The sequence below is a fragment of the Pristiophorus japonicus genome, chromosome 5, assembly GCF_044704955.1.
Source record: "Pristiophorus japonicus isolate sPriJap1 chromosome 5, sPriJap1.hap1, whole genome shotgun sequence".
Classification (NCBI taxonomy): domain Eukaryota; kingdom Metazoa; phylum Chordata; class Chondrichthyes; family Pristiophoridae; genus Pristiophorus; species Pristiophorus japonicus.
This window is the reverse complement of record NC_091981.1, coordinates 288,009,012-288,036,208: the sequence shown is the minus strand read 5'-3', so window position 1 is coordinate 288,036,208 and position 27,197 is coordinate 288,009,012. Positions and strand designations below refer to the sequence as shown.

General features: G+C 48.0%; 1 protein-coding gene across 7 annotated transcripts in view; it reads left to right on the top strand.

The window, feature by feature from the left end:
• vill (villin-like) overlaps positions 1 to 21,936 on the top strand; it is a 213,885-nt gene extending 191,949 nt beyond the window's left edge. For 6 of the 7 annotated variants that reach the window (XM_070881777.1, XM_070881774.1, XM_070881773.1 and 3 more), the window contains 6 exons: positions 4,448 to 4,593; positions 5,460 to 5,604; positions 10,446 to 10,634; positions 14,750 to 14,824; positions 20,245 to 20,520; positions 21,399 to 21,936. In XM_070881777.1, the coding sequence (XP_070737878.1) occupies positions 4,448 to 4,593; positions 5,460 to 5,604; positions 10,446 to 10,634; positions 14,750 to 14,824; positions 20,245 to 20,520; positions 21,399 to 21,512 (945 nt within the window). In that variant the 3' untranslated portion in view covers positions 21,513 to 21,936. The remainder of the gene's footprint in view (positions 1 to 4,447; positions 4,594 to 5,459; positions 5,605 to 10,445; positions 10,635 to 14,749; positions 14,825 to 20,244; positions 20,521 to 21,398) is intronic. The other variant, XM_070881779.1, reaches the window with a different exon arrangement.
• Positions 21,937 to 27,197: the final 5,261 nt, after the last annotated feature.

The window sequence follows — 27,197 nt, the reverse complement described above, 5'->3', positions numbered from 1 at the left end:
CTGGTTGGGCCGGGTGCTCTTTACCTTTCCACCATTATTCATTGTTCCTAGGTTTATATGTAACCTTCAGGGCTGCTGACCGAGGGCCATGCGGCTCTTTGTCGGCCGGTGCGGACACAATGGGCCAAAATGGCCTCCTTCTGCACTGTAAATTTCTGTGTTTCTATGTTTCTATGATGGGGCTGCTTTAATCTTCCATCTGTGGACAAGGTGGCAGCATCTACCATGACCGGTTCTGAAGCGGGTGATGGTTGTCCACTGTTTGCGAGGAAGGTTTGATCCTTCAGGTTGGACTGTGGGGTCCTCTATAAGGAATCCATTCCGTATGTCGCAGTTCTTCCGAGCATTTCGCCATCGGTCATCGAGGCTGAGGGGAGATCGCTGAAGGGCTTCGGCAACGGTCCAGAATGGCCTTCTGGATTTGAGACGGGTTGGTGGCAGATTATTCAAGTCGGCCTGGATCGGCATGTCTTTGCTGGTCTAGTGGTTGTATTCTCTGGAGACCGCGTATTCACGGCGTTGGTGTGGTAGTGGTGCGATGTTTGCAAGCATGGGCAGCCAAGGTGTTGGTGTCGTGAATTCCCCCTGTCATCGAATCCGAGCTCCAGGGGAACGACTGGACTGGTCTTGTCGAATTCCATAGTTATTCTAACACATTGCCTCGTCCAGTTAGCTGGACTTCAGCTTTAACAAGAAAACCTCCCCAAGCCTTCCCCTTCACTGAGCTGTCAATCAAGTCCTTCACCCAGAGGCAGTTAAAGGGCCGAGCCCTTGTTTTTCGCAGATGTGTCCTTGGAGGAGTTACTGCCTAGGAGGACAGTTGAGATCGCGAAGGGACTTGGACAAAGGACCTTTGTAGCCCAATGCTTATCAGCAAAGTCTCTGTCTGATGACTTATTATTTCACCCACGCTTCCAGCCTTCTAATGTTCAACTCACTTAAAAGAGTGAACTGGTATAATTGCAGGAAATGTTCTCAGTACCCTCGCCAAGGCTTGACATCCTCCCTAACGTGTGGTGTCCAGAGTTGGCCACAGTGCTCCAGGTGGGGCCTAACTTTGGAGGAAGTTCTGGCTCATCTGCGACTTGATGTCAGGCAAGAATTGGGGCGACACTTGTAGAGTTTCGAGTGGTGGGTTGATGGAGCTGTGGCCTATGTTTGGAAGCCTACGGAGGAAAAAACATTGGACAAGCAGTAGAAGGAGGGCTGAGGATGGAACATTGGGGTAACCTCCAGTGCTGGCAGGCGGACAAGAGGAGAAGGCTATGTTGCGGCAAGTAGGAGTGAACAGTGATTTCATGGGTGACTTTAATATGCACATAGATTGGGCTAACCAAACTGGAAGCAATACGGTGGAGGAGGATTTCCTGGAGTGCATAAGGGATGGTTTTCTAGACCAATATGTCGAGGAACCAACTAGGGGGAGGCCATCTTAGACTGGATGTTGTGTAATGAGAGAGGATTAATTAGCAATCATGTTGTGCGAGGCCCCTTAGGGAAGAGTGACCATAATATGGTGGAATTCTACATTAGGATGGAGAATGAAAGAGTTAATTCAGAGACCATGGTCCAGAACTTAAAGAAGGGTAACTTTGAAGGTATGAGGCGTGAATTGGCTAGGATAGATTGGCGAATGATACTTAAGGGGTTGACAGTGGATGGGCAATGGCAAACATTTAGAGACCGCATGGATGAACTACAACAATTGTACATCTCTGTCTGCCGTAAAAATAAAAAAGGGAAGGTGGCTCAACCGTGGCTATCAAGGGAAATCAGGGATAGTATTAAAGCCAAGGAAGTGGCATACAAATTGGCCAGAAATAGCAGCGAACCCGGGGACTGGGAGAAATTTAGAACTCAGCAGAGGAGGACAAAGGGTTTGATTAGGGCAGTGAAAATAGAGTACGAGAGGAAGCTTGCAGGGAACATTAAGATGGACTGCAAAAGCTTCTATAGATATGTAAAGAGAAAAAGATTAGTAAAGACAAACGTAGGTCCCCTGCAGTCAGAATCAGGGGAAGTCATAACTGGGAACAAAGAAATGGCAGACCAATTGAATAAGTACTTTGGTTCGGTATTCACGAAGGAGGACACAATTAACCTTCCGGATATAAAAGGGATCAGAGGGTCTAGTAAGAAGGAGGAACTGAGGGAAATCCTTATTAGTCGGGAAATTGTGTTGGGGAAGTTGATGGGATTGAAGGCCGAAAAATCCCCAGGGCCTGATGGACTGCATCCCGGAGTACTTAAGGAGGTGGCCTTGGAAATAGCGGATGCATTGACAGTCATTTTCCAACATTCCATAGACTCTGGATCAGTTCCTATGGAGTGGAGGGTAGCCAATGTAACCCCACTTTTTAAAAAAGGAGGGAGAGAGAAAACAGGGAATTATAGACCGGTCAGCCTGACCTCAGTAGTGGCTAAAATGATGGAATCAATTATTAAGGATGCCATAGCAGCGCATTTGGAAAGAGGTGACATGATAGGTCCAAGTCAGCATGGATTTGTGAAAGGGAAATCATGCTTGACAAATCTTCTGGAATTTTTTGAGGATGTTTCCAGTAGAGTGGACAAGGGAGAACCAGTTGATGTGGTGTATTTGGACTTTCAGAAGGCTTTCGACAAGGTCCCACACAAGAGATTAATGTGCAAAGTTAAAGCACATGGGACTGGGGGTAGTGTGCTGACATGGATTGAGAACTGGTTGGCAGACAGGAAGCAAAGAGTAGGAGTAAATGGATACTTTTCAGAATGGCAGGCAGTGACTAGTGGGGTACCGCAAGGTTCTGTGCTGGGGCCCCTGCTGTTTACATTGTACATTAATGATTTAGACGAGGGGACTAAATGTAGTATCTCCAAATTTGCGGATGACACTAAGTTGGGTGGCAGTGTGAGCTGCGAGGAGGATGCTATGAGGCTGCAGAGTGACTTGGATAGGTTAGGTGAGTGGGCAAATGCATGGCAGATGAAGTATAATGTGGATAAATGTGAGTTTATCCACTTTGGTGGTAAAAACAGAGAGACAGACTATTATCTGAATGGTGACAGATTAGGAAAAGGAGAGGTGCAACGAGACCTGGGTGTCATGGTCCATCAGTCATTGGCATGCAGGTACAGCAGGCGGTTAAGAAAGCAAATGGCATGTTGGCCTTCATAGCGAGAGGATTTGAGTACAGGGCCTGGGAGGTGTTACTACAGTTGTACAGGGCCTTGGTGAGGCCACATCTGGAGTATTGTGTACAGTTTTGGTCTCCTAACTTGAGGAAGGACATTCTTGCTATTGAGGGAGTGCAGCGAAGGTTCACCAGGCTGATTCCCGGGATGGCGGAACTGACATATCAAGAAAGACTGGATCAACTGGGCTTGTATTCACTGGAGTTCAGAAGAATGAGAGGGGACCTCATAGAAACGTTTAAAATTCTGTCAGGTTTAGACAGGTTAGATGCAGGAAGAATGTTCCCAATGTTGGGGAAGTCCAGAACCAGGGGTCACAGTCTAAGGATAAGGGGTAAGCCATTTAGGACCGAGATGAGGAGAAACTTCTTCACCCAGAGAGTGGTGAACCTGTGGAATTCTCTACCACAGAAAGTTGTTGAGGCCAATTCACTAAATATATTCAAAAAGGAGTTAGATGTCGTCCTTACTACTAGGGGGATCAAGGGGTATGGCGAGAAAGCAGGAATGGGGTACTGAACTCATTGAATGGTGGTGCAGGTTCGAAGGGCCGAATGGCCTACTCCTGCACCTATTTTCTATGTTTCTATATTTCTATTAACAGTGTACAAACTTCCTAAGCTCACATTGACAACACCTCCCAGTCCCATGATCCCTGACACCAAAAGGAATGAGAGCAACAACAACTTGTATTTATATAGCGCCTTTAACGTAGTGAAACGTCCCAAGGCACTTCACAGGAGCAATTAAAATTTGACACCGAGCCACAGAAGGCAATATTAGGGCAGATGACTAAAAATTTGGTCAAATTTGATTAAAAAAAAGGTAGGTTTTAAGGAACTTCTTAAAGGAGGAGAGAGAGGTGGAGGGCGGAGCGGTTTAGGGAAGTTAATTCCAGAGCTTGGGGCCTTGGCAGGTGAAGGCACGGCCACCAATCGTGGAGTGATGAAAATGAGGGATGCGCAAGAGGCCACTAATGGGGGGAGTGCAGATATCTCGGAGGGTTGTAGGGCTCGAGGAGGCCACAGAGGTAGGGAGGGGCAAGGCTGTGGAGGGATTTGAAAACAAGAATTGAGAATTTAAAAATCGAGGTGGTATTGGACCGGGAGTCAATGTGGGTCAGCGAGCACAGGGGATGGGTGAGCGGGACTTGGCGTGAGTTAGGATATGGGCAGCAGAGTTTGGGATGAGCTCACGTTGATGGAGGATGCAGTAGGAAGATGTGGATGCTTTGTTTAAAGGATTGAAAGTGAGTGTTTGTTCCAAACCCCAGGGCTGCAGTGGGGACGAGCGTGAGATGGCGAGGTCTGTGGCCAACAACCTGTCCAAGCGTGAGAAGCAGACCATTCTGGAGGGTCAGGAGCCCGCAGACTTCTGGGCAGCTCTGGGAGGGAGAGCACCTTATGCGAATGACAAACGGTAAGGACCACCTGCCAGTATCGAGCTTCGGGAATCACTGTCGATAATTGTAAAATCCAGTGTCAAACCCCACCTATTACATCCCCATGCCAACCTAGTGACCGTAGGGAATGTATTTTGTGATGTCTCACTGGCTCGCTGAACCTCACTGTGTGTTGGTCACATGACCCTGAACCTCACTCTGTGTTGATCACATGACCCAGGACCTCACTCTCTGTTGGTCAATGATGACTCTCTCTCTCTAAACTTCACTCTGTGTTTTTCAGTGATGACTCTTGCTTCAAGGGTTCTTGCTTAAGATTTCATAGCAACACGTTGCTATTACTAACAAAGGTTTAACAATCACCAGTTCATCCACCAGGCTCACAACCACCTGCCTCATCGTGGATGACCCAGACCCAGCTGACTGGGGTTTTATTGAGTCTTGTGAACGTCATGTGACTGGCTAAGCCACTCACAATGCAACAGCTCTACAACTATTTTAAAGTTGAACTGTAGATCAAGTGCCCCCTGATTAAAGGGGGGGCTCTAAAACCGACAAAATAAACCAATTAAACTTCTGACGTTAATGGATCAAATTAAAATTTGGTTGCCAGGGGTGATGATGCACTCCAGTCCCTCCGGTGAGCATACTCATAGGTGCCTACATTACAACTCTCTCCCTCTCAATCTCACTCTGTTTTTCAGCGATGTCTCTCTCTCTCCCTCTCAATCTCACTCTGTTTTTCAGTGATGTCTCTCTCTCTCAATCTCACTCTGTTTTTCAGTGATGTCTCTCTCTCAATCTCACTCTGTTTTTCAGTGATGTCTCTCTCTCTCTCAATCTCACTGTGTTGGTAACTGACGATGCTTTATGTGAACTTCAGATTTCAGGAAGAAGAAATTGAGTATGAGCCTCGCCTCTTTGAATGCTCCAATCAGACTGGGCGATTCATCATGACAGAAATGTATGACTTCTCGCAAGAGGACCTTGATGAGGATGATGTCATGTTGCTGGATACGTGGGAAGAGGTACGAGCGAGTTCAGAGTTGGTCATCAACATCTGCCCCACCATTACTGAGCAGCTCAGTCCCACAGAGCCTCAGCAAATGGCCTGTTCTTTGTAGGGAGGGTTGCCGAACTCGGCCTCCCTTGTTGCCCACACTCCCAAGACTCACAGGACTAGGAGGTGCATTTAATGCTTTCCCCTACCCACCGGCCCAGCTTCTCCATTTTCTTCCCTCTTCTCTTGATGGCAATGATTCATGCCAGCACTCTGTCCCACCACACGTGGATCGTGTCCCAGCCCCTGCGCCGACACGGTGGGCTCCTTAACCAACCCTCAACCACGTTCTACCCGACGTAAACTAGAAGTGATCCAAAACTCGGCTGCCCGTGTCCGAACTCGCACCAAGTCCCGTTCACCCATCACCTCTGTACTCGCTGACCTACATTGGCTCCCAGTTAAGCAACATGTCGATTTCAAAATTCTCAGCCTTGTTTTAAAATCCCTCCATGGCCTCGCCCCTCCCTATCTCTGTAATCTCCTCCAACCCCACAACCCCCCCGAGATGTCTGCGCTCCTCTAATTCTGCCCTCCTGAGCATCCCTGATTATAATCACTCAACCATCGGTGTCCGTGCCTTCTGTTGCCGAGGCCCCAAGCTCTGGAACTCCCTCCCTAAACCTCTCCGCCTCTCTACCTCTCTTTCCTTCTTTAAGATGCTCCTTAAAACCTACCTCTTGGACCAAGATTTTGGCCAGCTGCGCTAATTTCTACTTAGGTTGCTTTGTGTCAAATTTTTATCTCATAATACTGTGAAACACTCTGGGACGTTTCACTACGTTAAAGGCGCTATATAAATAAAAGTTACTGTTGTTGTTGTCTGAACCAGATATGCATGAAGAAGAGGTGTAGTGGTCATGAGCTGACTGACTGATCCCCTCCCTACACAAGGGATAACTGTAGCACCTTACCGTCACTCTGGCTGACATCAGTCGTGTTGTTGGTACCACAGAACAAGCATTAAATCTGAGTCCCTCCTGATCTGTGTGGCTTAGCTCCACACTAGGGGGTGTATTTACACAGCAAAACCCTTGTCGGACCCTTTATTTTGGGTTTCAGACACTTTTTTAATCTGGGGTTTTTCCTCGAATTTACAGCCCAGCGAATGTCATACAATGAAAGAATAAACTGGCACTTAGTCATAAAACAGTGCACCTCCATCAGTTTCTGCAGGTTGAAATTAAGGTGATGATAGAAAGACCCGCATTTACCTATTTGTCTTCATTATTGCACTTCTCAGAAGTGTTCATCACACCCGTGGCTTGAACTGTTACAATTCGGCCTAACAGGTCCGTGCCGGTGTTTATTCTCCACACCAGTCTCCTCCTACCCGATCAGCACATCCTTCGATTCCTTTCTCCCTCATGTACACATCTAGCTTCTCTTTAAATGCATCTATGGTATTCGTCTCAACCATTCCCTGTGGTAACGAATTCCACATTCTCACCACTCTCTGGGTGAAGAGGATTCTGCTGAATTCCCGATTGGATTTATTGGTGACTATTTTATATTTATGGCACTTAGTTCTGGTCTCACTCACAAGTGGGAACACCATCACTTCGTCTACCCTATCAAAGCCTTTCATAATCTTGAAGCCCTCTATCAGGTCACCCCTCAGTCTTCTCTTTGCTGGAGATTTTGCGCTCGTGCCCCCCTGCCAATGGCTTTTTACAGCACCAGTGCGTAAGAACATCAGAATTAGGAGCAGGAGTAGGCCATACAACCCCTCGAGCCTGCTCCGCCATTCATAGAAATATAGAAAATAGGTGCAGGAGTAGGCCATTCGGCCCTTCTAGCCTGCACCGCCATTCAATGAGTTCATGGCTGAACATTCAACTTCAGTACCCCATTCCTGCTTTCTCGCCATACCCCTTGATCCCCCTAGTAGTAAGGACCTCATCTAACTCCTTTTTGAATATATTTAGTGAATTGGCCTCAATAACTTTCTGTGGTAGAGAATTCCACAGGTTCACCACTCTCTGGGTGAAGAAGTTCCTCCGCATCTCGGTCCTAAATGGCTTACCCCTTATCCTTAGACTGTGACCTCTGGTTCTGGACTTCCCCAACATTGGGAACATTCTTCCTGCATCTAACCTGTCTAACCCCGTCAGAATTTTAAATGTTTCTATGAGGTCCCCTCTCATTCTTCTGAACTCCAGTGAATACAAGCCCAGTTGATCCAGTCTTTCTTGATAGGTCAGTCCCGCCATCCCGGGAATCAGTCTGGTGAACCTTCGCTGCACTCCCTCAATAGCAAGAATGTCCTTCCTCAGGTTAGGAGACCAAAACTGTACACAATACTCCAGGTGTGGCCTCACCAATGCCCTGTACTACTGTAGCAACACCTCCCTGCCCCTGTACTCAAATCCCCTTGCTATGAAGGCCAACATGCCATTTGCTTTCTTAACCGCCTGCTGCACCTGCATGCCAACCTTCAATGACTGATGTACCATGACACCCAGGTCTCTTTGCACCTCCCCTTTTCCTAATCTGTCACCATGCAGATAATAGTCTGTCTCTCTGTTTTTACCACCAAAGTGGATAAACTCACATTTATCCACATTATACTTCATCTGCCATGCATTTTCCCACTCACCTAACCTATCCAAGTCGCTCTGCAGCCTCACAGCATCCTCCTCGCAGCTCACACTGCCACCCAACTTAGTGTCATCCGTAAATTTGGAGATACTACATTTAATCCCCTCATCTAAATCATTAATGTACAGTGTAAACAGCTGGGGCCCCAGCACAGAACCTTGCGGTACCCCACTAGTCACTGCCTGCCATTCTGAAAAGTACCCATTTACTCCTACTCTTAGCTTCCTGTCTGACAACCAGTTCTCAATCCATGTCAGCACACTACCCCCCAATCCCATGTGCTCTAACTTTGCACATCAATCTCTTGTGTGGGACCTTGTCGAACGCCTTCTGAAAGTCCAAATATACTACATCAACTGGTTCTCCCTTGTCCACTCTACTGAAAACATCCTCAAAAAATTCCAGAAGATTTGTCAAGCATGATTTCCCTTTCACAAATCCATGCTGACTTGGACCTATCATGTCACCTCTTTCCAAATGCACTGCTATGACATCCAGGCTGACCGGTCTATAATTCCCTGTTTTCTCTCTCCCTCCTTTTTTAAAAAGTGGGGTTACATTGGCTACCCTCCACTCTATAGGAACTGATCCAGAGTCAATGGAATGTTGGAAAATGACTGTCAATGCATCCACTATTTCCAAGGCCACCTCCTTAAGTACTCTGGGATGCAGTCCATCAGGCCCTGGGGATTTATCGGCCTTCAATCCCATCAATTTCCCCAACACAATTTCCCGGCTAATAAGGATTTCCCTCAGTTCCTCCTCCTTACTAGACCCCCCGACCCCTTTTATAACCGGAAGGTTGTTTGTGTCCTCCTTCGTGAATACCGAACCAAAGTACTTGTTCAATTGGTCCGCCATTTCTTTGTTCCCCGTTATGACTTCCCCTGATTCTGACTGCAGGGGACCTACATTTGTCTTTACTAACCTTTTTCTCTTTACATATCTATAGAAACTTTTGCAATCCGTCTTAATGTTCCTGCAAGCTTCTTCTCATACTCCATTTTCCCTGCCCTAATCAAACCCTTTGTCCTCCTCTGCTGAGTTCTAAATTTCTCCCAGTCCCCAGGTTCGCTGCTATTTCTGGCCAATTTGTATGCCACTTCCTTGGCTTTAATACTATCCCTGATTTCCCTTGATAGCCACGGTTGAGCCACCTTCCCTTTTTTATTTTTATGCCAGACAGGAATGTACAATTGTTGTAGTTCATCCATGCGGTCTCTAAATGTCTGCCATTGCCCATCCACAGTCAACCCCTTAAGTATCATTTGCCAATCCATCCCAGCCAGTTCACGCCTCATACCTTCAAAGTTAGCCTTCTTTAAGTTCTGGACCATGGTCTCTGGATTAACTGTTTCATTCTCCATCCTAATGCAGAATTCCACCATATTATGGTCACTCTTCCCCAAGGGGCCTCGCACAACGAGATTGCTAATTAATCCTCTCTCATTACATAACACCCAGTCTAAGATGGCCTCCCCCCTAGTTGGTTCCTCAACATATTGGTCTAAAAAACCATCCCTTATGCACTCCAGGAAATCCTCCTCCACCGTATTGCTTCCAGTTTGGTTAGATCATGGCTGAACTCAGTCTTGAATATACTCAACTGAGTATATTCAACTGAGTATATTCAAGACTGAGCCTCCACAGTCCTCTGGGGCAGAGAATTCCAAAGATTCACCACCCTCTGAGTGAAGAAATTCCTCCTCATCTCAGTCCTAAATGGCCAACCCCTTAATCTTGGACTGTGACCAACTTTCCCTCTAAGCTTTGCAGTTACTCTCTGCTGGTTCCGGGCAGCACCTTAAAGGGGCCACGCACCCAAAGAAAACTACTGGCAACATTGACTATAGCCCCTAGTTCTAGACTCCCCCAGCCAGGGGAAATAGCCTCTCAGCATCGACCCTGTCAAGCCCTTTAAAGAATTGTATATGTTTCAATGAGATCACCTCTCATTCTTCTAAACAGAGAGTATACGCCCAATCTACTCAATCTCTCCTCAACCTCTCCTCTCTTCTCAGGGATCAATTTGGTGAACTGCCTCTAACCTTGGGGCTTGTGATGAAAGGTGCCCTCCTCATTGCTAGCTTATAAAGATCCCACGCTTGAGTCTGTGTTGCCTTGACGCCCGCCACCTCCCCAATGGCTGGTAGGCTAAGGAGGGAAGGTTTAGATCTTACCATTGCTCATGTTTCTTTGTCCCCACAGGTGTTTACGTGGGTGGGCCGATCGGCCAACGATTATGAGAAGAAGGAGACCATTAAGTCGGCGACAGAGTACCTCCAATCCCACCCAGCTGGACGGGACCTGGACACACCTATCATCAGGGTAAACCAAGGGTCCGAGCCCCTGACTTTCACCGGCTGGTTCAATGGCTGGGATTCGCACAAGTGGAGCGTAAGTTGGGCCTGCCTTACCTACCTTGCCTGCCATCATTAACCCTTTCAACACTCAGCACCTTTGGCCAATGTTTTGAAAGAGATCCTCCCTCCCGCCTCTCATTACAGAGACTTCGTAGCCCGTGAAACGCATTACCTCGAGTGCTCGGGGAGGGAGCTATCAATCAGCTGTGAATTTTTCTGAGAGGTGTTCAGGTTTATTTATCTTTCCCTCACCCCCCTCCCCTGAAGACATCGATTCATTTTCATAGCATGATACGGCACAGAAGGAGGCCATTCAGCCCATCGTGCTTACGCCTGCTCTTTGAAAGAGCTTCCCCATTTATCCAACTCCCTTTTGAAAGTCACTATTCAATCTGCTTCCACCGCCTTTTCCGGCAATGCATTCCAGTGCGACTTGCAGTGTAAAGAAAATTCTTCCTCATTTCCTCTCTGTGTTTTTTAGCCAATCACTTTAAATCTGTATCCTCTGGTTACCGACCCTTTCACCAGTAAAAACAGTTTCTCCTTATTTACTCCATCAAAACTCTTCGTGATTTTAAACACCTCTATTAAACCTCTCCTTAACCTTCTCTGCTCTAAGGAGAACAACCCCAGCTTCTCCAGTCTCTCCATGTAACTGAAGTTCCTCATCCCTGGCACCATTCTCAGAAATCTCCTCTGCACCCTCTCCGAGGCCTTGACATTCTTCCTAGAGTGCGGTGCGCAGAATTGGACACAATACTCCAGCAGAGGCCTAGCCAATCATTTATAAAGGTTTAAGAACATAAGAACTAGGAGCAGGAGTAGGCCAATTGGCTCCTCGAGCTTGTTCCGCCATTCATCTAGGACAAGAAATTCCTTATTTCCATTTTAAATGGGCGACCCCTTATTCTGAAACGATTCCCTCTAGTTCTAGATTCCCTCGAGGGGAAACATCCTCTCTGCATCCACCTTGTCGAGCCCCCTCAGAATCTTATAAGTTTCAATAAGATCACCTCTCATTCTTCTAAACTCCAATGAGTATAGGCCCAACCTACTCAATCTCTCTTCATATGACAACCCTTTCATCTCAGAAATCAACCTAGTGAACCTTCTCTGACCAGTCTCCAATGCAAGTATATCCTTCCTTAAATACGGAGACCAAAACTGTATGCAGTACTCCAGGTGTGGCCTCACCAATACCCTGTACAGTTGTAGCAGGACTTCTCTGCTTTTATACTCTATCCCCCTTGCAATAAAGGCCATCATTCCATTTGCCTTCCTGAATACTTGCTATACCTGCATACTAACTTTTTGTGTTTCATATACAAGGACCCCCAGATCCCTCTGTACCACAGCATTTTGTAATCTCTCCCCATTTAAATAATAATTTGCTTTTTTATTTTTCCTACCAAAGTGGATAACCTCACATTCCCCACATTATACTCCCATCTGCCAAATTTTTGCCCACTCACTGAGCCCATCTATATTGCTTTGTAGATTCTTTGTGTCCTCCACACACATTGCTTTCCCACCTATCTTTGTAGCAACAGCAAATTTGGCTACATTACACTCGGTCCCTTCATCCAAGTCATTAATATAGATTGTAAATAGTTGAGGACACAGCATCAATCCCTGCGGCACCCCACTAGTCACTGTTTGCCAACCTGAAAGTGACCTGTTTATCCCGACTCTGTTTTCTGTTAGTTAGCCAATCCTCTATCCACACTAATATATTACCCCCAACCCTGTGAGCTTTTATCTTGTGCACTAACCTTTTATGTGGCACCTTATCGAATGCCTTTTGGAAATCCAAATATACCACATCCCTTATCCACCCTGCTCATTACATCCTCAAAGAACTCCAGCAAATTTGTAAAACATGATTTCCCTTTCATAAAACCATGCTGACTCTGCTTGACTGCATTATGATTTTCTAAATGTCCTGCTACTGATTCCTTAATGATGGACTCCAGCATTTTCCCAATGACAGATGTTAGGCTAACTGGTCTATAGGTTCCTGCTTTCTGTCTCACTCCTTTCTTAAATAGGGGCAATACATTTGTGGTTTTGCAGTTCATTGAGACCTCTCCAGAATCCAGGGAATTTTGGTGGATTACAACCAATGCATCCACTATCTCTGCAGCCACCTCTTTTAAGACCCTATGATGCAGGCCATCAGATCCAGTGGCTTGTCCACCTTTAGTCCCATTCGTTTGCCTCGTACTTTTTCTCTAGTGATAGTGATTGTATTAAGTCTCTCCCACCCTCCAATAGCCCCTTGATTATCAATTATTGAGATGCTTTTACTGTCTTCTACCATGAAGATGGATACAAAATATTTGTTCAAAGTCTCCGCCATTTCCGTTCCCCATTATTAATTCCCCAGTCTCATCCTCTAAGGGACCAACATTTACTTTAGCTACTCACTTCCTTTTTATATACTTGTAGAAGATCTTACTGTCTGTTTTTATATTTCTTGCTAGTTTACTCTCATAATCTATCTTTTCTCTTTTTATCATTTTTTTAGTCGTCCTTTGCTGGTTTCTAAAAATTTCCCAATCCTCTGGCCTTCTATTGTTCTTCACAACATTGTATGCCTTTGTTTTCAATTTGATACCATCCTTAACTTCCCTAGTTAGCCACGGATGGTTCATCCTTCTCTTAGAGTCTTTCTTTCTCAATGGAATATATCTTTGCTGAGAGTTATGAAATATCTCCTTAAATGTTTGCCACTGCTTTTCTACAGTCTTACCTTTTAATATATTTTCCCAGTCCACTTTAACCAACTCTGCCTTCATATCTTTATTTAAGTTCAGGACACTAGTTTGAGACCTCGATTTCTCACCTTCAAACTGAATTTGAAATTCAACCATGCTATGATCACTCTTCCCAAGAGGATCCTTCACTATGAGATCATTCATTAATCCAGACTTGTTACACATTACCAGAACTAAAATACTCTGCTCCCTGGTTGGTTCCACAATGTATTGTTCTAAGAAACCATCCCGCATATACTCTATGAACTCTTCCTCAAGTCTACCTTTGCCAATTTGATTTGCCCAATCAATATGAAGATTAAAATCACCCATGATTATTGCCGTACCTTTCTTACAAACTTCCATTATTTCTTGATTTATGCTGTCCTACAGTTTAGGGGTCTGTAGACCATTCCCACCAGTGACTTCTTTCCATTATTATTTATTGTCTCCAACCAAAACTCATTCTACATCTTGATCCTCTGAGCCAATATCATTTCTGACGTCTACACTGATCTCATCCTTTATTAACAGAGCTGCCCCACCTCCTTTTCCTTTCTGTCTATCCTTCCGAATTGTCAAATACCCCATAATATTCAGTTCCCAGCCTTGGTCACTTTGCAACCTCGTCTCTGTAACGGCAATCAGATCGTACCCATTTATATCTATTTGTGCTCATCTATCTTGATACGAATGCTGCGTGTGTTCAGATATAGAGCTTTTAATTTTGTCTTATGTGTATATGCTCTGTCCCTTCCTGTCACATTCTGGTTTACAACAACCTCCTTGCTTTTGTACTCTGTGCCTCTATTAATAAAGCCAAGGATCCCGTGTATTTTTTTAACAGCCTGATCAACTTGTCTTGCCACCTTCAAAGATTTGTGTATGTGAACCCCCGGGTCTTTTTGTTCCTGCATCCCCATTAAAATTGGAGCATTTATTCTATGTTGCTTCTCCTCATTCTTCCTTCCAAAATGTATCACTTGACACATCAGGTTAAACATGGCACATCCCCATGGCCTCTTCCAATCACCTTGCCCAGAGGCCAGTCTTGGTGTGTGCACTTACTTACTGTTGGCAGGCAGTCCAACAATGGTGGTGCTCCTCTACTGCCATCTGGGGGTGAGAGGGCGAACAGGCTTCATATGCCCCACTGCGGTGCTGCTGCTGTTCCAGAGATGACCACCGGGGGAAGGGCATCAGAGCAACCCTCAACTTCCTTCACCAGGCATTTCACCTTGGAGTCAACCTGACCCCATTGGAGATCCCATTTCCTCCACCCCCCGCCCAACCCATCAGCTAAAGGTCCGAGCAGGAGATTGGCCTTTGATTTAAACATGAGTGGATCAGGCATGCACTTGGGAGATAACCTTGCTTCTCTCCTGCTCTTTAGCCTGGCAACAGAAACCACTACGATGAGATGATAGGTAACCTGGGCGATGTTTCCGCGATCACAGAGATCTCTGTGGTGAGTACTGGCAGTCATTTTATTGACCATTCCTTCTTCACAACAACAACTTGTATTTATATAGCGCCTTTAATGCAGTGAATCGCCCCAAGGCGCTTCACACGGGTATTATGGGATTTTAAAAAATTGACACCGAACCGCATAAGGAGAAATTAGGGCAGGTGACCAAAAGCTTGGTCAAAGAGGTAGGTTTTAAGGAGTGTATTGAAGGTGGAGAGGTTTAGGGATGGAGCTCAAGGGTTATGGGGAGCAGGCAGGAAATTGGAGTTGAGGCCAAGATCAGATCAGCCATGATCTTATTGAATGGCGGAGCAGGCTCAAGGGGCTAAATGGTCTACTCCTGTTCCTATTTCTTATGTTCTTATGTTCCAGAGCTGGGGGTCCACGCAACAGAAGGCACAGCCACCGATGGTTAAGCGATTACAATCAGGGCTGCTCAAGAGGGCAGAATTAGAGGTTCGCAGACACCCCAGGGTGGGTTGTGGGGCTGGGGGAGGTTACAGAGATAGGGAGGGGCGACGCCAGGGAGGGTTTTGAAAACAACTTCCTCATTCCGTTTCAGAGTAATACACATCGAACAGCCGCTCAGCACACAAAGTGCCGCTCCCCCTCAGTAAAGGAGCTTCGCCTTCTGTCCGCCCTGTCTCAGGTTTCTCTGCAAATCACGAGGATGTGGGGGAGGGGCCGGACTTTCAGGTGTAAGGCAAGGAGCAGCTAGAACTGGTGAACAAGTCTCTTGCCATCCATGAGCTTACTGCGGATCTTTGCATTGACATCATGGTCTTGACTGAAACTTGGCTCACGGGCGATAACACTTTGCCTCTTTCTGGAGCCTCCCTGCCGAACTATACCTTCTAGATCCTCACTGCTTTCCTTCCTCAGCCTCTGCACCGAGCGACTTCTCATCCTCGGTGATTTCAACCGCCGTCTCCACTCATCATGCCCTCCTCGCTGAGGGAGAGAGAGGGAGTAGGGAGGGAGAGTGAGCGTGAGAGGAAAGTGGGGTTGGGGGGAGAGAGAGGGAGAGAGAGAGAGTAATGGTGACCATGAAACTACTGGACTGTTGTAAAAATATAACTGGCTCACTAATGTCCCTTTCGGGAAGGAAACCTGCCGTCCTTACCCGGTCTGGCCTATATGTGACTCCAGACTCTCAGCAATGTGGTTGACTCTTAACTGCCCTCTGAAATGGCCCAGCGAGCCACTCAGTTGTACCAAACAGCTACGAAAAACAACAATAAGAATAAAAGCGGACGGATTACCCGGCATCGACCTTGGCACCGGCTTCGGACACGAAAATGGCACGCCCAGCCCAGTCGATCCTGCAACATCCTCCTCACCAACATCTGGGCACTTGTGCCAAAATCGGGAGAGCTGTCCCACAGACAAGTCAAGCAACAGCCTGACATAGTCACACTCACAGAATCCTACCTTTCGGCCAATGTCCCAGACTCCTCCATCACTATCCCTGGGTATGTTCTGACCCACCGGCAGGACAGACCCACCCGAGCTGGTGGTACAGTGGCCCTGGGAGTCCTCAACATCGGCTCCGGACCCCATGAAGTCTCATGGCTTCAGGTCAAACATGGGCAAGGAAACCTCCTGCTGATTACCACCTATCGCCCTCCCTCAGCTGATGAATCAGCACTCCTCCATGTTGAACACCACTTGGAAGAAGCACTGAGTAGCAAGGGCACAGAATGTACTCTGGGTGGGGGACTTCAATGTCCATCACCAAGAGTGGCTCGGTAGCACCACTACTGACCGAGCTGGCTGAGTCCTGAAGGACATAGCTGGGCAAAGGGCGGGGGGGTGGGACTAGCTAAAGTTATCTTGCAGAGAGCTGACATGTACTGCAACCATCTATGATTTTATAATTCAGACTGGGCCTGCGGCAGGTCGGGAGAGAACTAACACGATGGAAAAGCCTACAAAGTGTCAGCTGTGGCTCAGTGGGTAGCACTCTCGCCTCTGAGTCAGATGGTTGTGGGTTCAAGTCCCACTGGAGCACAAAAATCTAGGCTGAGACTCCAGTGCAGCGCTGAGGGAGTGCTGCACTGTCGGAGGTGCCGTCTTTCGGATGAGACGTTAAACCGAGGCCCCGTCTGCTCTCTCAGGTGGATGTAAAAGATCCCATGGCACTATTTTGAAGAGGAGCAGGGGAGTTATCCCCGGTGTCCTGGCCAATGTTTATCCCTCAATCAACATCACAAAAACAGATTACCCTGTCATTATCACACTGCTGTTTGTGGGAGCTTGCTGTGTGCAAATTGGCTGCCGCGTTTCCCACATTACAACAGTGACTACACTCCAAAAAGCACTTCATTGGCTGTAAAGCACTTTGAGACGTCCGGTGGTCGTGAAAGGCGCTATATAGATGTAAGTCTTTGTTTCTTTTTACTTGACCTTGTCCTCACCAATCTACCTGTCGCAGATACATCTGTCCATGACAGCAGTGGTAGCAGTGATCACCGCACAGTCACTGTGGAGACGAAGTCCTGTCTTCACACTGAGGACACCCCCCATCGTGTTGTGTACCACTACCACCGTGCTAAATGGGATAGATTGAGAACAGGGCTAGCAGCTCAAAACTGGGCATCCATGAGGCGCTGTGGGCCATCAGCAGCAGCAGAATTGTATTCCACCACAATCTGTAACCTCATGGCCCGACATATCCCTCACTCTACCACTACCATCAAACCAGGGGACCAACCCCGGTTCAATGAGGAGTGCAGACGAACATGACAGGAGCAGCACCAGGCGTACCCAAAAATGAGGCACCAACCTGAGGAAGCTGCAACACAGGACTACTAAACAGCAGAAGCAGCATGCTATAGACAAAGCTAAGCGATCCCACAATCAACGGTTCAGATCAAAGCTCTGCAGTCCTGCCACATCCAGTCGTGAATGGCGGTGGACAATTAAACAACTAACGGGAGGAAGAGGCTCCATGAATATCCCCATCCTTGATGATGGCGGAGCCCAACACACGAGTGCAAAAGACAAGGCTGAAGCATTTACAACTATCTTCAGCCAGAAGTGCCGAGCGGATGATCCGTATGGGCCTCCTGTTGAGGTCCCCACCATCACAGAAGCCAGTCTTAAGCCAATTCGATTCACTCCACGTGATATCAAGGAACGGCAGAGCGCACTGGATACAGCAAAGGCTATGGGCCCTGACAACATCCTGACTGTCGTGCTGAAGACTTGTGCTCCAGAACTAGCCGCACCTCTAGCCAAGCTGTTCCAGTACAGTTACAACACTGGCATCGACTCGACAATGTAGAAAAGTGCCCAGACATGTCCTGCCCACAAAAAGCAGGACAATTCCAATCTGGCCAATTAACACCCCATCAGTCTACTCTCAATCATCAGCAAAGTGATGGAAGGTGCCATCGCCGGTGCTATCAAGCAGCACTTACTCACCACTAACCTGCTCATCAATGCTCCATTTGGGTTCACTCGGCTCCAGACCTCATTACAGCTTTGGTCCAAACATGGACAAAAGAGCGGAATTTGAGATGTGAGGTGAGGGTGACTGCCCTCGACATCAAGGCAGCATTTGACCGACTGTGGCATCACGGAGCCCTAGTAAAATTGAAGTCAATGGGAATCAGGGGGAAAACTCTCCACTGGCTGGAGTCATACCTAGCACAAAGATAGATGGTTGTGGTGGTTGGAGGTCAATCATCACAGCCCCAGGACATCGCTGCAGGAGTTCCTCAGGGCAGTGTCCTAGGCCCAACCATCTTCAGCTGCTTCATCAATGACCTTCCCTCCATCATAAGGTCAGAAGTGGGGATGTTCACTGATGACTGCACAGTGTTCAGTGCCATTCACAACACCCCAGATAATGGAGCAGTCCATGCCCACATGCAGCGAGACCTGGACAACATTCAGGCTTGGCTGATAAGTGGCACGTAACATTTGTGCCACACAAGTACCAGGCAATGACTATCTCCAACAAGCGAGAGTCTAACCATAAACAGCATTATTATCACTGAATCCCCCACCATCAACATCCTGGGGGTCACCATTGACCTGAAACTTAACTGGGCCAGCCACATAAATACTGTGGCTACAAGAACAGGTCAGAGGCTGGGTATTCTGCGGCAAGTGTCTCCCCTCCTGACTCCCCAAAGCCTTTCCACCATCTACAAGGCACAAGTCAGGAGTGTGATGGAATACTCTCCACTTGCCTGAATGAGTGCAGCTCCAACAACACTCACGAAGCTCAACACCATCCAGGACAAAGCAGCCCGCTTGATTGGCACCCCATCCACCACCTTAATCATTCACTCCCCACATCACTGGTGCACCGTGGCTGCAGTGTGTACCATCCATACGATGGACTGCAGCAACTCGCCAAGGCTTCTTCGGCAGCACTTCCCAAACCCGCGACCTCTACCACCTAGAAGGACAAGGGCAGCAGGCGCATGGGAACACCATCACCTCCACGTTCCCCTCCAAGTCACACACCATCCTGACTTGGAAATATATCGCTGTTCCTTCATCGTTACTGGGTCAAAATCCTGGAACTCTCTCCCTAACAGCACTGTGGGAGCACCTTCACCACACGGACTGCAGCGGTTCAAGAAGGCGGCTCACCACCACCATCTCAAGGGCAATTAGGGATGGGCAATAAATATCAGCCTTGCCAGCGACGCCCACATCCCGTGAACGAATACAAAGAGAGGGAGGAGTAAAAGGGAAGAAGAAGAGAGAGAGAGAGACGATGAGAGAAGAAGGAGGGAGAGAGAGAGGGCTGAAGAGAGCGGAGTAAGGAGGGAGAGAGAGAGAAGAACAGTACATTATCCTGAATGACAGTCTGACCAAATCCCAAAACTGGGAAGCCTGTGAATCGGATTCCCAGAGACACTTGGAGCAGAAACTATTCTGAGGCTGAGGAGGATGCAGGCAGGAACAACTCTGTCACACGCGCAGTGCTCCAGATCAAGTTTTGCTTTTAAAAGTTGTTATGTCTATAATGCACTTATGAATGACTCCACGAGGCAATGTGTTGTACTCAAACTGTAGTGACCTTGGTCCTTTATTCGTAACCCCAGAATGAGGCACAAGCCATGGTGGGCAGCCTTTTATACTGGGCCCTGCACACCTATGCAGGTCACCCTCAGGTCTCCCACCGCAGTGCCCTCTGATGGACAGCCTCTGCCACAGGGGCAGGAAACCCCGGTCTCCACCAGTTACACCCTCTAGTGGTGCCAGCATAGTATATACACAGTGTAAACCTTATTGATAGTACATCAGGTAACAAGTCTCCATCTTATGCAACTATACAGTGACTACACAGAGAGTATATCTATAGTCTGCATATATAACAAAAGTTATTTACACTTTCAACAAATGGAAGATCATGACGCTTTATAACGATGTGTTTCTTCTCCCGTGTTCTCTTCCAGGACCTCAACGATACAGATCTGAACAGAAACGGAGGCCGATCCCCTGCCTCTCCCATGGCCCCTCCCTCGGGCTCGGCCTCTGCCGGCCGGTCCTCTCCCCTCCAAAGGTCTGGGGGTCACGATTTGGACAGCCCGCAAACTGGAGCCGACCGCCCTGCTTCCCCACCCCCCACAGCTCCCATCGTCGTCAACGGCAAGCAGTATTACCCCCAGGACGTGCTGGTGAACAAAACGCCCGATGAGCTTCCCGAGGGAGTGGATGCCGGGAAAAAGGAGGTGAGAACTAAATGGTCCTATTTTCAAGAGTGCGCAGGAACAGCGAGACCTGGGCGGTGTATGTGCACAAACCTCTAAAGGTGGGCAGACAAGTTTATCAGGCTGTTAAAAAAGCACGGGGGGGGGGGGGGGGGGTCCTTGGTTTTATAAATAGAAGCAGAGTACAAAAGCAAGGAAGTTATTCCAAACGTTTCTAAACGATTGCTTAGGCCTCAGCTGGAGTATTGTGTCCAATTCTGGGCACCGCACTTTAGGAAGGACGTCAAGGCCTTGGGGAGGGTGCAGAGGAGATTTACTCGAGTGGTGCCGGGGATGAGGGATTTCAGTTATGTGACAGGACTGGAGAAGCTGGGGTTGTTCTCCTTCGAGCGGAGAAGATTTAAGGGGAGATTTAATAGTGTTCAAAATCATGAAGGGTTTAGATCGAGCAGATGAGGAGATACTGTTTCCAGTGGCAGGATGGTCGGTGACCAGAGGACACAGATTTAAGGTAATTGGCAAAAGAGGGGAGATAAAGGAGACTTTTCTTGTTGCACAGAGAGTTGGTTATGATCGGGAACGTGCTGCCTGAAAGGGCGGTGGAAGCAGAATCAACAGGGAATTGGATAAATATTGGAAAGGGAGTAAGTTGCGGTGGTAATTGGATAGCTCATTGAACGAGCCAGCAGAGACACGATGGGCAGAATGGCCTCCCCCTGTGCGGCACGACTCGATGAACCGGGCTTTAGGCAGGACGTGTGAGGAAGGGTTTTACTGACGCACTCCGACCTTTCTTAAAGGTGCGCTGCCCAATAATCCCCAACCCCCCCCCCCCCCCCCACACAGTTTATGTTCTGGTCACTTACCTTAAATAAGCCCGTTGTCCGATCTCTCCGCAGGACTATCTGACGGACCAGGACTTTGAGGACATTTTCGGGATGACTCGTCAGACGTTTCACAAAATAGCAGTCTGGCGGCAAGTGATCTTGAAGAAACAGAACCACCTTTTCTAAAGGGTTTGCGGATTTTCTATCTCTGCTCTGCACATCTTCAGTTGTAATCGCCGAGAATCTAACCTCTCTGTGGAAGGTGTGGGGTGTGGGGGCGGGAGGGGAGGGCGGCGGGAAGAAATTAGAAAATAGAAGTCAGGCTATATATACATATATATTTTCTTTTTTAAAAAAAATCTCTAGCTCTTTGTGCAACACCGCTGATTATACGAGGTCAATAGAATAATGGTTTATACAGTTTTTCGAGGCAGCTTCTGGTGGATTTCCCACAATGATGTCCTCTGGCGAGGGATGCACCAGTTGCCGGCGATCCGGCTCCACCTCAGTGGAACGGGAGCAAGCTGTTTGCCGATTATCCCGCCACTAGTGCTGCCGCTGGTCGTCCCGTCCGCCGCTGACCGTCTGAGTCCGTGGGAACGGGAACCGAGGGAGGGAGGAGGGGGGGGGGGGGTTCCTGCTCCCGGCCATTGTCCAGTAGGTGCCCGGCAAAAGGGCGGGTGTGCGGAATGTGTGAGGGTGGGGGAGGAGGCGGACCCGCCTCGGGCTCGAGGGCGATGCACCCCACAGTCAAATAGTCTGCCGGTACTTCGACCTCTGGGCCTCACGGGGGGGGGGGGTGGGGGGGGTGCAGATGAGAGCGGAGGTGAGGGAGTAAATGGTCACCGGCGGCTGAGGCACCAGGCGGCCACTGTAACCGTGCCAACCAACCTGTGGAAAACTGCAGCCCCGGCAACAAGTCGATTCTTTGCAGAAAAGGACGGGAGCAAAGTGGAGGGGGTGGGGGGTGTAGGGTACCGTGGTCAGCATAATCCACAGCAAGACATGTCAAACTACACGTGTCCTGTCTGCAAGCGGCCCAAACTGGTTCCTCATGGGCCTCAGTAGCGGCTGACAAGCAGCAATGCTTGAGGCCATCAATTTCATCTTGTTTGCTAGTTTTTGGTTCTCACTTTGCTTTCTGAATAACAACTTCCTCCTTTCCCAGTTCTTGTTTTCTCCTTTTTTTAAATTTGTTAAAAATTGTAGCTCTTTGGAAACTATTCGGGAATGTAAAGTAGATCGTGTGAGCGCGCAGACTCGATGGGCCGAATGGCCTCCTGTGCTGTACTATACTATTCCGTAGTATACCTGCTCATCCCACAAGCTGTTCGTGGACAGGGGTGGGCTTATTCGGGTTGTTTCATTTTCCCAAGTTTCTGGAGTGGATTAGAGTGGGGGTGGGGGTGGGGGGGAGCGGAGGGGGTATTGGGGAGGGGAGGGGAGGGAAAAGTAGGGGCAGGATGCTGGCCTGCGTCTGTAACCACAGGACAAGGATTCCTCTCCTCACCCAGAAGGACAAGGGCAGCAGGTGCATGGGAATACCACCAGATCACAAAGGTCACAGATCAGCCACGACCTCATTGAATGGCAGAACAGGCTCGAGGGGCTGAATGGCCTCCTCCTGTTCCTATGCTCCTATCACCTCCATGTTCCCCGACAAATCTCACACCATCCAGAGGTTGAAATATATCGCCGTTCCTTCATCGTCGCTGGGTCAAAATCCTGGAGCCCCCTCCCTGACAGCACTGTGAGAGTACTTTCACCACACGGACTGCAGCAGTTCAAGAAGGCAGCTCACCACCACCTTCTCAAGGGCAACTATTGATGGGCAATAAATGCTGGCCTTGCCAGCGATGCTTACAACCTTCATCTTTTTGAATACATTTTATAATTTCCCCAGAAGTAGCCCCCAGATCAAATCCTTCTGAGAAGACTGTTACGTGTATTAAGTAGGGGAAGTCCCATTTCCCAGACCCATCTATGTTGATTATTATTACGGGAGTTCAGAAGGACATGCAGCATCTATTAGGCTGGGTAGATTTGCAGTGTGACTGCAGAGTGGTACTCATTAGAGGGAGTAAGATGAAATGAAGGTTACGTGATGTTATGTGATGTCGTCTAATGTTATGTGATGATGTGCCTTGACATTGCCTGACGTTGTATGACATTATGTGACATGACGTGATGTTATGTGACGTGTGAAGTTATGTGACATTCTGTGGCATTGTATGACATGTGCCATGACATGATATGTGACATGTAACATTATGTAGCATTGCATGGCATGTGACATGACGTGATTGTATGAGACGTGTGAAGTTATGTGACATTATGTGCCATGACATGATTATGTGACATTATGTAGCGTTGTATGACATGTGACATGACGTGATGGTATGTGACGTGTGATGGTATGCGACATTATGTGGCGTTGTTTGACATCATGCGACATGACGTGATGATATTTGACATGTAACGTTATGTGACATTATGTGACATTTTGAATTTCTCAAAGAAGGCGGTACATTCAACTTTTACCCATGATTCATAGAACATTTCAAACTCTTCGATGTAATGTCATACAGAAGTAAGTAGGGTTTAAAGAATAGACTTTTTTGGGGGGAGGAGGGGGTGGGTGCAATTTTAACCTAACCTGACGGGATCAGTTCCGCCACCCCTTTGAGACACCCGCCTGATTGACCTTCCAATTGGCGGGTGCTGTGTAAAGCGTACGGCTGATTTGATCCCGTCAGTTTCCCACCAGGTGAGTGGGGTTAAAATGAACCCCCTCCCCCCCCGCCCACCCCCGGGCGCCCAGTTTACCCACCAGAACCTATCAGAGAACCCAACGAAAGGACCTGGACAACCTGGTCCAAAGCGAATCCCTCGTTGGCCAGGATCTCTCCAGTGCCCAAAACAATTTACTCTTGACATTTTTTTAAATATTGGAAACGTGCAATCGTCCCAACAGGCCCCACCACCGGGGGTTGCCAGCTCCGATCGGGTGTGTCTTGCTGGAGGTTTCGTCACATGATGTCCCACACTTGTGCCATTGGCCCATCCTCCAGGTACCAGGGTTGTCCCATGGCAGACTGGGAAGGACCAGACCCATTGTTACCGAACTGGATTAACCGTGACTGTCAGCGAAACAGTCATTTCCCCCGCACACCATCTCCAATAGTTTTATCATTAAAGACTTTCATTTATACGAAGAAAGATTTATATAGCGCCTTTCATGGCCTCAGAATGTCCCGAAGCACTTCACAGCCAATTTTTCAAGTGTAGTCAACATGAAATGAAAATAAACTGCACCACCCCCTCACCCCCCCCACCCCACCCTACAATTTTGTTTGAAGCCGCTGTGTGACTTTTCTCCCGGGAGTCGCTCGGTGCAGGGTCCCGGAGATTAATCTTCCATTCCTGGAGACTCCCGGCCAATCAGGGAGCACGGGCGACGCTCAGCAACAAATCCCATTGGCCAGTGAGAACTGTCAGGCTATCGATGCGTCAACTGAGGTAACGGTCCTGTTGCAGCAAAAGCGGGTGTCTGGGTGCCACATGTATCACCAGCTGAGCTCGGGGGGGTTGGCCGGGTGATGGTGGGGCAAGGGCCGAGGGCCAGCGATGTTGAATATTCCAGTTCTGTTATCGCGATTGGACGTGGGTTTCTCGAGGGAGTTTTACACAGTTTTTGCTTTGTAAAGTAGGGCAGATAAATAATATCTTGCCTATTGATAGCTGGGGCTCCCTGCTTTCCCCTCCTCTCCCTGTCAATTGACCTGATGTGATACTACTACAGCACTAGTTTCATGTACTAATATTATTAAAACAATTAACGCTTTAAGTGTTTGTGCATTGATTTTTTTTATTGTGTTGCCTGAAAGGGATTTCGCTTTATTCTTTCTATAATCATAGAATGGAATGGCACAGAAGGAGGCCATTAAGCCCATCATGCCTCTGTCGGCTCTTTGAAAGCACTATCTAATTAGTCCCACTCTCCTCCCCTGCCTTCAGTTTAACTCGTTAGGTCATACTCGTGTCTCTCTACGTCCAGGTTGTGGGTTTGAGCCCCGCTCCAGCACTTACAGGCATAATCTAGAACACAAAGTTCAGTGCTATACCGTCAGAGGTGACATCCTTGGGATCAGATGTTAAACTGAGGTGTGTCTTCCTGTTCTGCTCGTTGGCGTGGATCGTAGAATCATAGAAATTTATAGCACGGAAGGAGGCCATTTCGGCCCATCGTGTCCACGCCGGCCGACCAAGAGCTAATCCCACTTTCCAGCTCTTGGTCCGTAGCCCTGTAGGTTACGGCACTTCAGGTGCACATCCAAGTACTTTCTAAAAGTGATGAGGGTTCCTGCCTCTACCACCCTTTCAGGCAGTGAGTTCCAGACCCCCACCGCCCTCTGGGTGAAGAAATTTCCCCTCATATCTCCTCTAAACCTCCCCCCAATTACTTTAAATCTCTGCCCCCTGGTTGTTGACCCCTCTGCCAAGGGAAACTAGGTCCTTCCCATCCACTCTATCCAGGCCCCTTATAATTTTATACACCTCAATCAGGTCTCCCCTCAGCCTCCTCTGTTCCAAAGAGAACAGACCCAACATCTCCAATCTTTCCTCATAGATAAAATTACCCAGTCCAAGCAACATTCTTGTAAATCTCTTCTGCACCATTTCCAGTGCAATCATGTCCTTCCTGTAATGTGGTGACCAGAACTGCACACAGTTTTCATCATAGGCAGTCCCTTGAATGAGGATGACTTGCTTCCATACCAAAAGGGATGAGTTTGCAGATGTCTCAATGAAGGACCCGATGTTCCAGTCCTGAACTCCAGTTGAGGGGGTGGAAGATGCCTGTGGGTGGATTTTTTTTAACGTGTGGTGACCGTTGCACATCAGCCACCACACGGGCTCGACAGAGCTAGGCCTTTATCCAGTGGCAAGGGTTAACCAGGACGACTGGAGACCTGCTCTGCTGCACAGACCTAGTGTGCGCACATATCGCAGTGTGGGCTGGCCCGTGCTGCCCCTGGGCCCTCGCCTCTTCTGGGCCCCGTACCCTCATTTGCCGCGCCTCCACCACGATCTCTCGCCGCTTATCCGCCCCAACCTACCCGCTCCTCCGTTGTACCTGGCCTCTGCCGATGCTCCTGCCCACGCTCCAAATGACGAGCTGGGTTTTAATGATGTCACTCAATCGCCCACCAGTTGCACACAGTACTCCAGCTGTGGCCTAACCAGTGTTTTATACAGTTCAAGCATAACCCCCCTGCTCTTATAGTCCATGCCGCGACCAATAAAGGCAAGTATTCCGTATGCCTTCTTAACCACCTAATCTACCTGGCCTGCTACCTTCAGGTATCAGTGGTCCTGCACACTTTTCAGTGTCATACCATTTAATGTGTATTCCCTTGCCTTGTTAGATCTCCCCAAATGCATTACCTCACACTTCTCCGGATTGACTTCCATTTGCCACTGTTCTGCCCACCTGACCAGTACATTGATATTGTCATGTATTCAACTGTCATTGTAATCCATGTATAAGCTGACCTAAGTTGTACACCTTGAGAACATTGACCACAAGGGGGTGAACTTATGGGAGACACTCCTAACCTGGACTTTCAGGTATAAAAGGGGAAGCTCCACCCACCTTCATCACTTGAGGTCTTGGTAATAAAGGTAACTGGTCACAGAGTGACTTTCTCTCAAGTATGGGCCTCGTGTGCATTTATACTGTATAGTAAGGACATATCATTGGCGACGAGAAACTGGGATTTAAACCACGTGAGCACGGCCACTAGCAGCACAGACGAGAGGTAATATGTTGATGATAATTGGAACGACTTTATTGCGAGACTACAGCAA